General features: G+C 35.3%; 3 protein-coding genes across 4 annotated transcripts in view; 2 read left to right on the forward strand and 1 right to left on the reverse strand.

Moving 5' to 3' along the window:
- Positions 1–1,657: 1,657 nt before the first annotated feature.
- On the forward strand, positions 1,658–9,868 carry LOC126772186 (BLOC-3 complex member HPS1). Of its 2 annotated transcripts, XM_050492416.1 has the most exons (12): positions 1,686–1,763; positions 1,797–1,894; positions 2,235–2,381; positions 3,313–3,425; positions 3,535–3,756; positions 4,159–4,289; positions 4,528–4,663; positions 4,914–5,037; positions 5,214–5,489; positions 7,667–7,825; positions 8,318–8,517; positions 8,962–9,868. In XM_050492416.1, the coding sequence occupies exons 2-12, from the start codon at positions 1,799–1,801 to the stop codon at positions 9,137–9,139; spliced, it is 1,782 nt and encodes a 593-aa protein (XP_050348373.1). In that variant the 5' UTR covers positions 1,686–1,763; positions 1,797–1,798; the 3' UTR covers positions 9,140–9,868. The 2 variants fall into 2 exon arrangements, with proteins under 2 accessions (XP_050348374.1, XP_050348373.1); XM_050492417.1 differs by having other exon boundaries at positions 1,658–1,894; positions 5,214–5,493; positions 7,677–7,825.
- A 464-nt stretch (positions 9,869–10,332) lies between these two features.
- On the reverse strand, positions 10,333–12,461 carry LOC126772213 (BRCA1-A complex subunit Abraxas 1-like). Its single transcript, XM_050492479.1, has 3 exons — positions 12,235–12,461; positions 11,168–12,163; positions 10,333–10,898 (listed from the first exon to the last, which is right to left on the reverse strand). The coding sequence occupies exons 1-3, from the start codon at positions 12,316–12,318 to the stop codon at positions 10,782–10,784; spliced, it is 1,197 nt and encodes a 398-aa protein (XP_050348436.1). The 5' UTR covers positions 12,319–12,461; the 3' UTR covers positions 10,333–10,781.
- A 535-nt stretch (positions 12,462–12,996) lies between these two features.
- LOC126772181 (cytosolic purine 5'-nucleotidase) overlaps positions 12,997–13,660 on the forward strand; it is a 38,663-nt gene continuing 37,999 nt past the window's right edge. Inside the window, exons 1-2 of the mRNA XM_050492406.1 lie at positions 12,997–13,159; positions 13,338–13,558. Coding sequence (XP_050348363.1) covers positions 13,362–13,558 — 197 coding nt within the window. The 5' untranslated portion in view covers positions 12,997–13,159; positions 13,338–13,361. The remainder of the gene's footprint in view (positions 13,160–13,337; positions 13,559–13,660) is intronic.

A 13,660-nucleotide genomic window follows, 5' to 3' on the forward strand; every position in this document is an offset into this window, starting at 1 on the left:
TCCAGATCATCTATTTTATTTGTTCATATAACGTTTGGCTAGGCAGTTTATTCAAAAAGGCATGAAGGAATGAAAAAATAAAATAAAATCGCTTATTGATTAAGATTAAATTAGATTAAATAAATAGCACTTAAAAAGCAATTGTGGTAAATTTGACACAAAGCGAAGCGGATAACAGTTCTTTCTATTTCATTATCCACCTATTTGTAAGGAACTGTTCCTAGTAATAGGATTCGCAGTGTTTGGATACGGAAAAAGAAAGCAGTTAACAATAGATAAGTTTTTCTTTCATCATTAATACGTAACTTTATTATATTAATAAATAAGTTATGGCTTTTTTAAGGATAATAAAAAGAGCAAAGATGCCTCTGTCTGCCTATGTCATAATTAATATGTAAATAGTGTGATGTTAGATAAGCAAGACTAAAGCGTTATAGTGATAATGATACACTTTAGATAAATTATGGCTTTAAGTATTACATAAGGTTTGTTACAATCACTTAATAAGCCCTTCGCTTATTACCACCAACCAATCCTTTGCATTAGTAACACAAAGAGCTACTTATAAAGGCAAGTGAGCCAGCTTAATTAAAGGTTCAAAATCACAAAAAGTCTCAATTCACGTATTTAGTTGTGCGTTGATGGTGTAAGAAATGGTTAATGTTTCTTATAAGTTGTTTGTTTCTACGAAGGTACCGGCTGGTACATTCGCTTTTCTAAATTTTGTAGCTGTTACAAAGAAAAGAAGTACCTAAATACATGTGGAACCCCATGTTTACTAAAGCCATAAAATCATGTAGAAATGTTTTTTTCTGACGAGTGTTTCTTGTTGCACGCTATCAAAGGTCACGCTTTTTTTTTATAGAATAGGAAGGCGGACGAGCATATGGGCCACCTGATGGTAAGTGGTCACGCCCTTAGACATTGGCATTGTAAGAAATGTCAACCATCGCTTACATAGCCAATGTGCCACCAAACTTGGGAACTAAGATTTTATGTCCCTTGTGCCTGTAATTACACTGGCTCACTCACCCTTCAAACCGGAACACAACAATATTAAGTAGTGCTGTTTTGCGGTAGAATATCTGATGAATGGGTGGTACCTACCCAGACGAGCTTGCACAAAGCCCTACCAACAGTAAAAACAGATCTTAGATTAAACAAAATATCTCAAAAACACTGTGTACTGTTTGGTTAATGGTATAATGAGTATATACAGCTCCTTCTTCTAACTCTTTTAAAACTTTTTAAGTAATAAACTACAAACGTAGTTAGTCAGTACTAGGTAGTACCTAATAAGATAATTGGAAAGTTATTATTCAATGGGGTCCATTTTTTTCATGTTTTTTATTCATAATGATGTAAACTTAAAAAATGATATAAACTTGCCATTTGCTAACCTATGGTAGACAATTGGTTTACACGTAATATTTCCTCTCAGTGAAGTTAGGACTGAGTTAGGGCGTTTCATAGTAAATTTTACATGTAAAACATAAGGCGATATTAGAATTGTCGAAATAATAAATGCAATAATTTTATCGATCTTAATATTAATGATAAGATCCATTTATAATCCATATATTTGGCGCTTTACGAACTTATGGCAACATCAAGTGGAAATAGAAATAACGTCAAAAAAATTGACATAATGAATGACATTAATTAAATAGTAAAAGTAAACACATTACAAAATACAAAGTTATACTGGCATTTGTTTGTCTTCGTACTTGTGTGTTGACAAAATTAAATTAACAAATTATTAAACAATTCTAAATTCTGTTAATCTAATTTATTAGCAATGAAGGCTGTTTTGATTTTTGATACTGTGAACGATTTACTTTTTTCAAAATGGGATGACGATTTTTTACTCCGAATGAAATCTTTTAATGGTCATGTAAGTTAATTAATAATTTGGTTGTTATATCGAGACATCAAAATTATCAATTGAGTGTTAAGCTCAACTGCATAAACATCTGCTCACTGAAATTCTTTTAATATAACAACCTAAACTAATAATCCATTTACTTCTAATCTGCACGTCGTTGTGGTCTTAGTATGTACTCTAACCTTTTTTTTCGAGTAATATTCCTTAAAAAGGTCAAAATGTTAAATTAGTGGTACATGTTTCAAAAAGTTTTAAAGTCTAAAATGCTTATTCCATATAATGAGCTTTATAATCCCAATGTTTTATTATTATTCTTTAAATTAATAGTTTTTATGTGGATTTATTTCAGGAAAAAGATGTAAACATCACAGATAGTCATCATGTATCGCAATTGCTGTCTCCAATTATTACATCGCAACGTGTAATGGCAGCACAATTCAGTAACACATATACATCTATGCAGTGTAAGGATAATACTACAATTGTGTTTGATGAGGTTTGTACCAAATTAAATAAGTTATTTAATATCATTTATATGAACCACTTTGCCGGGCTGTATGGTGTGGTTGGTAGATACTTGCCTTTTGGTTGGAAGGTTGTGGGTTTGATTCCCGCCCAGGACAGATATTTGTGTGCATGAACATGTCTGTTTATCTTGAGTCTAGGTGTAATTATCTATATAAATATGTATGTAATAAGTATGTATTTGCAAAAGAAAGTAGTATATCAGTTTTCTGGTTTCCATAGTACAAGCTCTGCTTAGTTTGGGAAAAGAAAATGGCTGTGTGTGAATAATGTCCCAGTATATTATTATTATTACTTCAGATTTAGATATATTTTGTAGTTTTTTTTTAATAAAAGAATGTTGGCATAGTTGTCGGATTTTAGGAAGCAAAATTAAAGTTTATATAAGTTAGTTTACTGGTGATAGGGCTTTGTGCAAGGTCATCTGGGTAGGTACCACCCACTCATCAGATATTCTACCGCCAAACAGCAGTACTTGATATTGTTGTGTTCCGGCTTGAAGGGTGAGTGAGCCAGTGTGATTATAGGCACAAGGGACATAAAATCGTAGTTCCCAAGGTTGGTGGCGCATTGGCTGGCTATGTAAGCGATGGTTTACATTTCTTACAATGCCAATGTCTAAGGGCGTTTGGTGACCACTTACCATCAGGTGGCCCATATGCTCGTCCGCCGTCCTATTCTATAAAAAAAAAAAAGTTGTTAAGTGGAATACCTTAAACTGTTTTAAAAATATAGCAGAGCTATTAGTCAACTCTATAGTTTGACATTGGAATAAAGTATTTATAAACATACATGTATATATTTTCAAAAATATTTTGTTGTCATATTTACAATTACAAATCAGCCAATTATCGTAATTTAAATTTATTATTTAAATCCAAATTTTATTATTAAATGTGCAGTGGCTAGACCATGTGTTCATGATCATCAGTGAAGACGAAGTTGACGATTCACACCAAGAACTACTCGATTGTAAAACTCTTGTGCAGCATATCTGCGGACAGAATATAAACCTGTAAGTTACTTAATACAAGATATTTAAGAACATTTCTATTTTATTACTTATATTTTTAAATATTAGTTTTTAAAATATTTTATTAAATTTTAATTTGACAACCTTACAGCTTACACTCATCTATATACCAGGATTGGTTATCAGTGCTTCTAGAAAGTCGTGGGAAAGGCGACTCGGTTCCAGGTGCAAGTGGGGTGATTGGTGAAAGTGGAGCAACAGGAGCAGCTCTCAATGCTTTGAAATCGATTTCAAAAGATATAAAATGTTCTCCGAATCAACACTACCACCTCATGTTGTTTGTGGGCGACAAGATGTTAGCACTGTACTCAAGGTCAATACACTTGGTTTTATTTTAATTTATGTGTGTATTAAATAAAAAAAGTCGAGATGGCCTAGTGGTAAGAACGCGTGAATCTTGACCTATGATCGTGGGTTCAGACCCGGGCAAGCACCACTGAATTTTCATGTGCTTAATTTGTGTTTATAATTCATCTCGTGCTTGACGGTGAAGGAAAACATCGTGAGGAAACCTGCATGTGTCTAATTACATTGAAATTCTGTCACATGTTTATTCTACCAACCCGCATTGGAGCAGCGTGGTAGAATAAGCTCCAAACCTTCGCCTCAAAAGGGAGAGGAGGCCTTAGCCCAGCAGTGGGACATTAACAGGCTGTTACTGTACTGTACTGTGTATTAAATTGTATATGTTTACTAGTAAGTTATAATATTTCAGCCGTGGTTGTGAAGATCTAATGCCACCAGATGTGATACTCCTGAGTATCCAGTGCATAGCAGCTCAGGAATACTGGCAGGAATTACGGGAAAACAATGATAGTAATAATTGTGAAAATGCTCGTATACCTTGTGAGTATTGTTGCATGTAATGTATTGATTGAAAACTGGTCTTCTTATGTAGTTTTGTAATTTGCTTGTTAGGAATATATAGTTACCCCTCCCAACTTCGTACTTATTACCCCCTCCTTAAAGTTAAATATCCTTATTAAGGTAAACAATTTTATGATAAATATGCTTCAAATTTTTTTTATTTGCAAATAATGTACTTTTATTAAAAGTTACAAGATTCATATTATATTTGTTCAAGGGCTATCTGAGGAGAACAGTGCTATAGTGAATCTCTGCGCGGGTTCGACTGGATCTCCTTGCGCTCCGCATTCTCTACATCTAGCAGAAATTGCACCGAGGATTATATTTGCTGTTCTTATTGATATGGAGTTAAGGTATTGTAAAGGTTCCTAGCACTAATCATATTCCAGAGCCTTTTCAATTCCAAGTGTATCTTTTCAAAACTGTATATGCCCAATGCTTATATTTATTCGTTTTGGTGTGCTAATAGAAATGATAATTACAATGGGTTGATTTAATTTTTTTTTTTTAATATAAGTATGTTCATTACAAAACGAAAATCTCCAAATTTCAAGTATCTATCTTGTAGGTGAAGCTGCTGATAATATTAATATTCCTTCACAGAGACATTGGTATTGCAGTGCACATGTCTAGTCAAATTTTATCGAATTTGCGAAGACTCTTGTTGCAGAGAAACCTAGAAGTTTTACCCAGTACACTTGATTCATTGGAAGTTGCATTAAAAAAGGTGAATACATTGCGTATTTCTTACAAATACACTTCAATAAACTCAGTGGTAACTCAGTAAACTATGTAAAAACTTTAGATAATTATTTCTAGAAGCACCATTTTAGTAATTTGGCGTCTTATTAAAATAATGATACATAAACAATTTTTTTTTCAATAATAGCTTTATATTTACAGACAACAGAAGCTCTGCGTAAAAATAAAGCCAATGCGACACTGTGCGCTCGAGTTACGAGCCGTATGTTGGAACTGCGCAAGTCTTGCACCACCACCACTCCTCTGACGCCGGAGACGACAGCGACTGCCATGCACACAGCCCTCGAGGCGGTCGTCGAACAACTCAAGCCGGACATACCGAGCTTGAAACTGGAACCGCCGTTGAAGGAACTGAAGCACCTCCTTTCCCCCTACGTCGAGTTTCTTCGCGCCAAGGCGATGCGTTACTTCAGCTTGGTATCATATCCTTTTCATAAAATGTTTTCATTTACCAAATTTATATGGACGTAACATTCCTTAAAGGCTGCCAATGCACCTGCAAGACCTCGGGTGTTGCAGGTGTTCATGGACGGTGGACTTTCCATAAGAAGAGCTACTGCCATCAGCCCTTCTATCGTTTTTAAATCTATTCTAGTAAGGCAGGAGAAATATACCATCTGATGGTAAATGGTTACCTTTGTCCGTGGATGAACACCGTAAGTGTTAATCATTCCTTACGCTGATCAATGAGCCACTTAATGAGTCACGTGTTCCCCATAATCCTCAAATCAAAATATAGAAAACTATGGATTGCCAATAGAATAGCTGACGCGTGGGTGGTTATCACCTCAATAGAAACTTCTAGTTTTATCTAAATGTTTAAATTAAAGTTTTATTTAATTCAACGTTAAAAAATCAAGTCAGTGAATTAGCATAACGATGGAAAAAAATACTAAAAAAGTTTGCAGTTATACTATTACATATACACGTTTATTTGTATAAAACTAATGTTATAATCAGATTTTACTTTTAAGGAAAAATAAAAAAAATTAAATGATTGCTCTAAATGTTAACAACTCTTTGTGGTAGCGAATAAATACCGGCTAAGTAAACAAACTGTACTCTATTCCAATCGGAGTAGGAATAAAGTTAAACAAACCGTACAAATTGCATACAGTAACGTTATTGTCCCACTGCTGGGCTAAGGCCTCCTCTCCATTTTGAGGAGAAGGTTTGGAGCTTAATCCACCACGCTGCTCCAATGCGGGTTGGTGGAATACACTAGTGGCAGAATTTCAATGAAATTAGACACGATTTCCTCACGATGTTTTCCTTCACCATCAAGCACGGGATGAATTATAAATACAAATTAAGCACATGAATATTCAGTGGTGCTTACCCGGGTTTTAACCCACGATCATAGGTTAAGATTCACGCGTTCTTACCACTAGGCCATCTCGGCTTGCATGTGATTTTCTAATTGTCTGCTGTATTACGCACTATAAACAGTTCTTGATTCATTAACCTTTGTTTATAATATAACACTATTCCACTTAACTAGTTAGAAATACATTGATTTACCTTTCGAAATCCCGATTACAACTTCGCGGACATTGAAAACGCCATTTTTTCGAAACGATAGTGAATATCATAGACTATCAAAATCTCGACCAATGACATCGCGTCAATTGATATTTATTTTTTTATTAAGGATCTCCAACAAAGGGTACACACTTACGAGCACATTACATTATAGAATAATGTTTTAAAATATGTGTGATCCTTCAATTAAAGGAGACGGCAAGCGCATAAATAATGACTAAACAGAAATTAAAAAAATATAAAAAATAAATTTTACATAGTGGTACTCAATAAATAAACACAGGAACTATAAAAATGTAAACAATGGTTAAACTAAGACTAAATATGAGTCAAGTATTACAAAAATAGTGTATCAGAGTCAAAGTTGTTTAATTTTTTTTTATAGCATAGGCCGCCTGATGGTAAGTGGTCACCAACGCACATAGACATTGGCATTGTAAGAGATGTTAACCATCGCTTGCATCTCCAATGCGCCTTCTTCTTCTCCTTGGGAACTAAGATTTTATGTCCCTTGTGCCTGTAATTACACTGGCTCACTCACCCTTCGAACCGGAACACAATAATACTACTAAGTACTATTGTTTTCCAGTAGAATATCTGATGGGTGTTACCTACCCAGACGAGCTTGCACAAAGCTCTACCACCAGTATATTATTATTTGGGTTAGGTTAGTTTACTCCTCTTTTGGTTGGAATAGGCTATAGGTCATTTATATGCACGCTAATTGTTGAATAATAAAATATCATTCCGATTGACTAGTAGGTATTTTGAATTATTATTATGAATCACAAAGGAGATGACGTAGTCCATATCGAATACATATCAGTATCAGTAAGGGAATACGGCAAAAATCGAAAGTATTTTATAGGAAAATCTATTCTGGTTTGTGGAGTAATAGAACAAGTGTTGTTAATAATTAGAAGTATTAAGTTCTGCGAGGTTATAAGTGTGTTACAAATAACTGTGTAAGGTGTTCGTGATGCTCTCTCTCTCTCTCTCTCTCTTTGTTAATTTAAATTGCACAAGTATATACAAACAATAATTCGGCTTAGCGTGCACTCACTGGGGAGACGGTGCCGGGCGGTTCGCTCACGCACAAGTACGTGGAGGAGTTCCCGGGTCTCGTGCACTTCGTGTACGTGGACCGCCTCGCCGGGCGCTGCCTGGCGCCGGACATGGCGGACTGCGTCGACATGCTCACACCGGATACGGTGAGGCCGCAGCTGACACCAGGAGGCGGAGGAGGTCCCGGCCTCGTGTACATCGGCCGACTCGCTGGACAATGGCGGCAGCCGTTTACGCGCCTCGAGCTTCTAACGGTCGCTTTAGGGAACTTCGTTAGGCAGCTATCGAAAGAATCTACCGAGTCACCGGTAAAACATTTCTAAGGAATGTCGGTACTCAGCCGCGGTCGCTGATTTTGAGCGGACGTCTCCAGTATGCGATCACTCAACACGTCAGTCAATATATTTGATATTAACTTTTAAACACTCGCGACGTGATGACGTGACGCCTATTTCCGGAGGCTCGACGGACCGCACAGACTACCTAAGCGACTACTCCATCTGTGAAATTAAACTAAAGTCGATATTAGAAAATGTATACCTTTCGTATACTTGAGTACGCTAGTATAAGCGACGGGCGCGAGCCGCCCGGGGCGTATTAACGTATTAACGTATTAACGCTCGCGGTGCGCTGCGCAGGTGCGGCGCACGGTGCGCGGCGCGGCGCGCGCGCTGCGCGAGGGCTACGGCGCGGCGGCGTGGCGCGCGGGCGCGCTGCACGTGTGCGCGGCGCGCTGGTTCGAGCGGCGCGGCGCCGCGCTGCGCCCCGCCGCCGCGCCGCACCCCGCCGCCGTGCGCGCGCTGCCGCCGCCCGGCGACCTGCGCGCGCTCTTCTACAGGTGCGCCCGCCCCTTTGCGAGTGTCGTCCCTCCACCCGGCGGCGGGCGTTCTTCGCTACGTTGGCTCCGCGGTGCCCCCTCCGGAGCACGTGTCCTCCGGCGGTCGACGGTTCTGCGACGCATGCGACCGGCCCCCTGCCGCTTCGGCTCGCTTCCTCGCCCAGTCGTAGCCGGAAATCGAAGCCGATTTTGAGCATCAATAGGGAAAGCAGACGAGACCGAATCGCATGAGGGGGTTCCTCCCTCTTTGTCGGATCTCCGGCGCTATCGATTGAAGACGTAGCGCTGGCGTGGTGACAGACGCGAACCTTAGGCTGCAGTTATCGCTGGTGACGTCTCCCGCCTGAGCGAAACTATATAGAAATGTTACTCGCTAGCTAGCTTCCTAGCTATTCCCCTTGCACGATTATTCTACACGTGTCTATTGTAATGTTTATTTTCCAGACAACTAGTAGAGTTGGCGTTTCCTAACGACAGCCAGGGGGTGAGCGTTAAGGAGCTGATCTGCATCCACCTGGGCCTGCTGCCGGCCTCCACGGCCGTGCAGCAAGCGCGCCGCCTGGCGCATTCCGTGTACGAGCTGACCGGCGAAAACATGACATTTGCTACCGATTTACTTTAAATTTTATTTTCTTCCTACTAACACTGAAAAAAAAACGGTTTGAAGACGAACCACGATTTATATAATGCGAAATTATTCATTAATAGACAAGTAGGTATAAAACGGAAGACAATACAGCCGTTTTTCTCTTAGCTTCATTGATCAACTTCTAAATTTAAATTAGTGTTTCTATAATAACATTAAAAAATACCGTATTTATTATATTTTCATCGCTAAACTTTTATCTAGATCTTGTTACTGGAATTTTTTTTCAGCAATGTAACAAATGTTGGTTTGATTGATACGATTATCACACGGCTTACTAGAATCGCCAGAAATTCATATTTTTATATAAACAACGTGAAAATTTCTTTATTTATCGGTAAAGTATTTATGTAAATTTCACTCTAACCGCTTTCGAATGGGAGGCCTCAAATGTGCTCAGGGGCCTCGGATCTCCAAGTCCGGGCCTAAACATCTGTACCAACCAATCCCCCTTTGGAGCAGCGTGGTAACATTCCACCTCAAAAGCTTATTCTTCAAAGGACAGGTAGCCTTTGCCCGGCTGTGGGAAGATGTGTACTACGATTTTTTAAGTTTTAAGAAATATGTCATAAAAATGTGAATTTTGCAGTACCTAATGTTTATTCTAGTCAATAAATGTAGTGTAGAACAATGGACTTCCATCACAAAATGTTTGTATAATATATAAGTAATATTTTTAAATATGAACCATTCCATTATTTAACGAATTAAATAGTATGTAAATAAAAATTGTTTCATTCCATGTTTTTTTTTTAATAAAATAATAACAATGCTCGTTTTAAAGAATTACTAATATTCCTATTTATCATTCCAATTAAGCGTAAAGTTTGTTTTAGGTGTGGGGACGACAGTAGCCCAAAGAATCAGGAGTGCGATTCTATAAGAACTTCATAACTCTAATGAAGCTTGATAAATATAATGAAGGTCATCTGTACATGCCCATATGAGTCAGCTCATATTTCAATCCACCCAAAGTCTACTCACTTCCTTTTGAGCTTAACATTTGGAGCTTGTTCTATAATACTGCCTTATATATTTGCACAAGTTAGTTATACTCACAAATTAAACACATGAAAACTCAGTGGTGCTTGCCTGGACTTGAACCTTAAATCCATCGGTTCAAATACCCAAGTTCTAAAAAATAAACCATCTTAATAAAAGAATTATAATAATTATGTGATGACATTTATTACAAAAATACTCTTCTACAAAACATATTTTAAACAATTAACTAACAAATCTGAGTAATTTGTTTTTTAAACTAGCTTATTGTTATTTACATCTCGACCCTTCACAATATCAGCATAAGATTTATAAACAAACAATAAAAATTAAGTAGTTATCAATGTTTTACAATACTTTATATAAAAAAAGGGAAATATTTATCTTAGCTTCTGGAATACTATATGAAAATTAATTAAACAAATTGTAAATAAAAAACAAATATTAAACACTTAATAAAATGTTCAGACATTTAAAAACAATTAACTGTACAGCAACTCTTAGAAATATTTAAAGAATTGTCGTTTTAAGATAATGTTAGTGGTTGGTCGATAACAAAAACTGATGTTAACATTTATGGTAACTTTTTATAATTAATCAAAAGTGTAAGGCACTCCTAATACTCTGGTGAGCTACCACTGACACTGTGGTTGTCACTGATAAGAATGGGTTTTTGACTATGTTTATCTTCTACATCAAAACTTATTAAATCTTCATCATAGTTTTTGGTTTTCTGTAAACAACAAAATACTATTAAACAGGTATACATTAAATATTCATTACTTTTAGTTAGCTTTAATAATTAAATGCCTTAGGTCACTTGTAGTCGGATGATCGTATGGGCCACTTGATGGTAAGTGGTCACCAATGCCCATAGACATTGTCATTGTAAGAAATGTTAACCATCGCTTACATCGCAAACCAACTATATTGAAACTAATATTGTTAGCTGGGTAATAGTAGGCTTCTATTATAAGTATACAATATTATAATAATACTTACTTTATCTATTGGCGTACTTGCACTGGTAGAAGCAAAATCTGAACTGTTTTTAAGCACAGCTGCATAATTTAATGTTTGCGATTTCGTTGAACTTGAAGGTGTTAACTCTGGGTTAAAGCTTATATTTTTAATTTCAATAGTTTGATCCGATTTGTCACCGTCTGATAATATTGTAGCTTTCCTATTTATAATAACATTTGGAATGCTGAGAATGTCGACAGTTGCTGGTGTCTTTAATGCCTCAATACAAGCTTCGGCCATCTCAACATCTCTATTTAAATATTTTTCATCCAATATTTTATTATATGCACCTTCTAGGTCAACTACTTGTTTATCAGCTAAAATATCACTCATTTGTTTTATTTCTGCCTCAAGTTCTCTGATAGTGCACTCATTTTTAGCGGCAATTTTGGCTTCTTTAATAAGTCTCACATCTATCGCTTCTTGTACTATCAATATTGCATTACTACTATGAACGTTACTCTCTTTGACAATTTTGTGGAATATGCAATGTGGAGACACTTTAGTAGGTTTTTTATAACCTGCCAGTTTTTCACCCAAATTAGCTGTAACATCGTCAACATGTTCATACATGTCAAAACAGTTAATTTTACCGAATCGATATATAATTGTATGTGTTGAGCTAATTGATGATGATTTAATTGATAAATTGCAAGAAACAAATGTTTTACGTCCATGATACTTTTCAAAATATTTCTGTAATCCCTTCGATATTAACTTGTCCCGGAATGTTGGTTTGATGCTACTATTTTTTCTGTATTTGTACCATCCTACAACTTCGGTGGCCACATTAGATAGTAATTCAGAGAGCACATCTTCTTTTATTGTTCCGGTAGGTAAATAGAATAATGATACCGAAGGTAAGGGTAGTACAGTTCGTATCACTATTTGAGTGTCCAGTCTGGCGTTGTCGTTCTGAGAGTCCGATATATGGTTAGTAATTTGAGAAGTCACGTCACCTATGAGGAAGCCTTCCTGCAAGAATTTATAACGATAATTAAAAAAACATAATGATAAATAATTTTTTTCATTTTAAATGAACTTACCTGACTATTCGGAGAATTCATACATTCGTATAATAAAAACGAAAGAGCGGTGCCATTGAGCGACACCTTTTCCGTATAAGCCATTTGATATTAAAATTTGCTCATGAATTTTCAATCAACCAAATTTTAACATAATTCTATGAGTACTGATTTATGATTCTGTTCTTGATATTTAATTTTTGAGTCACAAATCACAGTATAAACTTATTAGGTACTTAATGACATTAGAAAAAAACAGATACCTATTTAAAAAACATAGTTTTTATAAAATTAAAGAAACGAACAGATTGCCGTAAATATAAAGGTGATTAAAATGTAGGTAGCAATGAATTGCTTAAAAACCGTTTTAAAACATATTTATATTTGTTTGTTATTTATTCAATAGATTATTTAAGTAAAATAATTTTGACAAAAGTGAAGAAACAAAACGTTTGCATAAATATTTTTGCAAAATATTTAAAACAAAGTGATTATGTAGTTTTGTACTCACTACTCTGTGCTAATGATGTCGAAGAAAGAATATAGAATATATTCTACAAAGCTTGTATCAAAAATGATGAATAAAAATATTTGTATAAATAATTAAAGCAACTATTTAATAACAAATAAAAATAATTATTATGTTGATTAACATTTTTAAGTAAACAAATAATAAACACATTGTTACCCTTAGTTTTATTATTAATATATCGTACTTATTGTCTATGATTGTCTATGCTATGCGACGTGCGATCCTGAAAATTTCAGTATTTTGGTAGTATCATGGTTGTTTCGTCACGCGAATTTAACAATAGAATTTGATTTAATGTAATAGTTAAATATATAGATATTTTATATACAAGTGGAATCGTAGCACTAGCGGCAAATCTTTTTTTTTATTTATTGAGATGTAATTGTAATTTATTGGATAAATATATATATTACAGTAAGTGTTAATATTATATTTTTGTTTATTTTTATTAAGATTGAAGAGTAAATATAAATGTTATGCTTTTATTATTTATTATCAAATACAAATGACGTTCAAATCTAATGTATAAATTCTTAAGATAAGGCGACGTTATTTTAATTTATCGTTTTCATATATTTTTAATTTGTTACAGCACACGGTTATCAAAATTAAGTTTATGTTGAGAGGAATAGTTCTCAATGTGAAAAAGTTTGAAAATCAAGTTTTTTTTACATTGAATAACAAAAGAAACAACTTTTATATTCGTAATAAATCATCTAATTTGCTCAATATGGATAGTTGTAAAAATAAGGAATGCTTAACTAGCCAAGATAAATTATTATCAAAGAAATATTATCGACGAGCTGAACACAGGTAAGAATTTTGCATAGTTACTAAAATTTTTACATAATCAAGCAATGCAAGCGCTGTATGCCGTTTTTAAATAATATTTTATCTATCTCATATAAAATATTT

The sequence above is a fragment of the Nymphalis io genome, chromosome 12, assembly GCF_905147045.1.
Source record: "Nymphalis io chromosome 12, ilAglIoxx1.1, whole genome shotgun sequence".
Classification (NCBI taxonomy): Eukaryota; Metazoa; Arthropoda; class Insecta; order Lepidoptera; family Nymphalidae; genus Nymphalis; species Nymphalis io.

Excerpts from the sequence above, each read along its gene's own strand:
- LOC126772186 (XM_050492416.1), top strand. The coding sequence starts at position 1,799 with ATGAAGGCTGTTTTGATTTTTGATACTGTGAACGATTTACTTTTTTCA. Across the intron at positions 4,290-4,527 it reads TGAAAATGCTCGTATACCTT|GGCTATCTGAGGAGAACAGT; the intron begins GTGAGTATTGTT and ends TATTTGTTCAAG. Across the intron at positions 4,664-4,913 it reads CTTATTGATATGGAGTTAAG|AGACATTGGTATTGCAGTGC; the intron begins GTATTGTAAAGG and ends ATTCCTTCACAG.
- LOC126772213 (XM_050492479.1), bottom strand. The coding sequence starts at position 12,318 with ATGGCTTATACGGAAAAGGTGTCGCTCAATGGCACCGCTCTTTCGTTT. Across the intron at positions 12,164-12,234 it reads TGAATTCTCCGAATAGTCAG|GAAGGCTTCCTCATAGGTGA; the intron begins GTAAGTTCATTT and ends AAATTCTTGCAG. Across the intron at positions 10,899-11,167 it reads CAAGTACGCCAATAGATAAA|AAAACCAAAAACTATGATGA; the intron begins GTAAGTATTATT and ends TGTTGTTTACAG.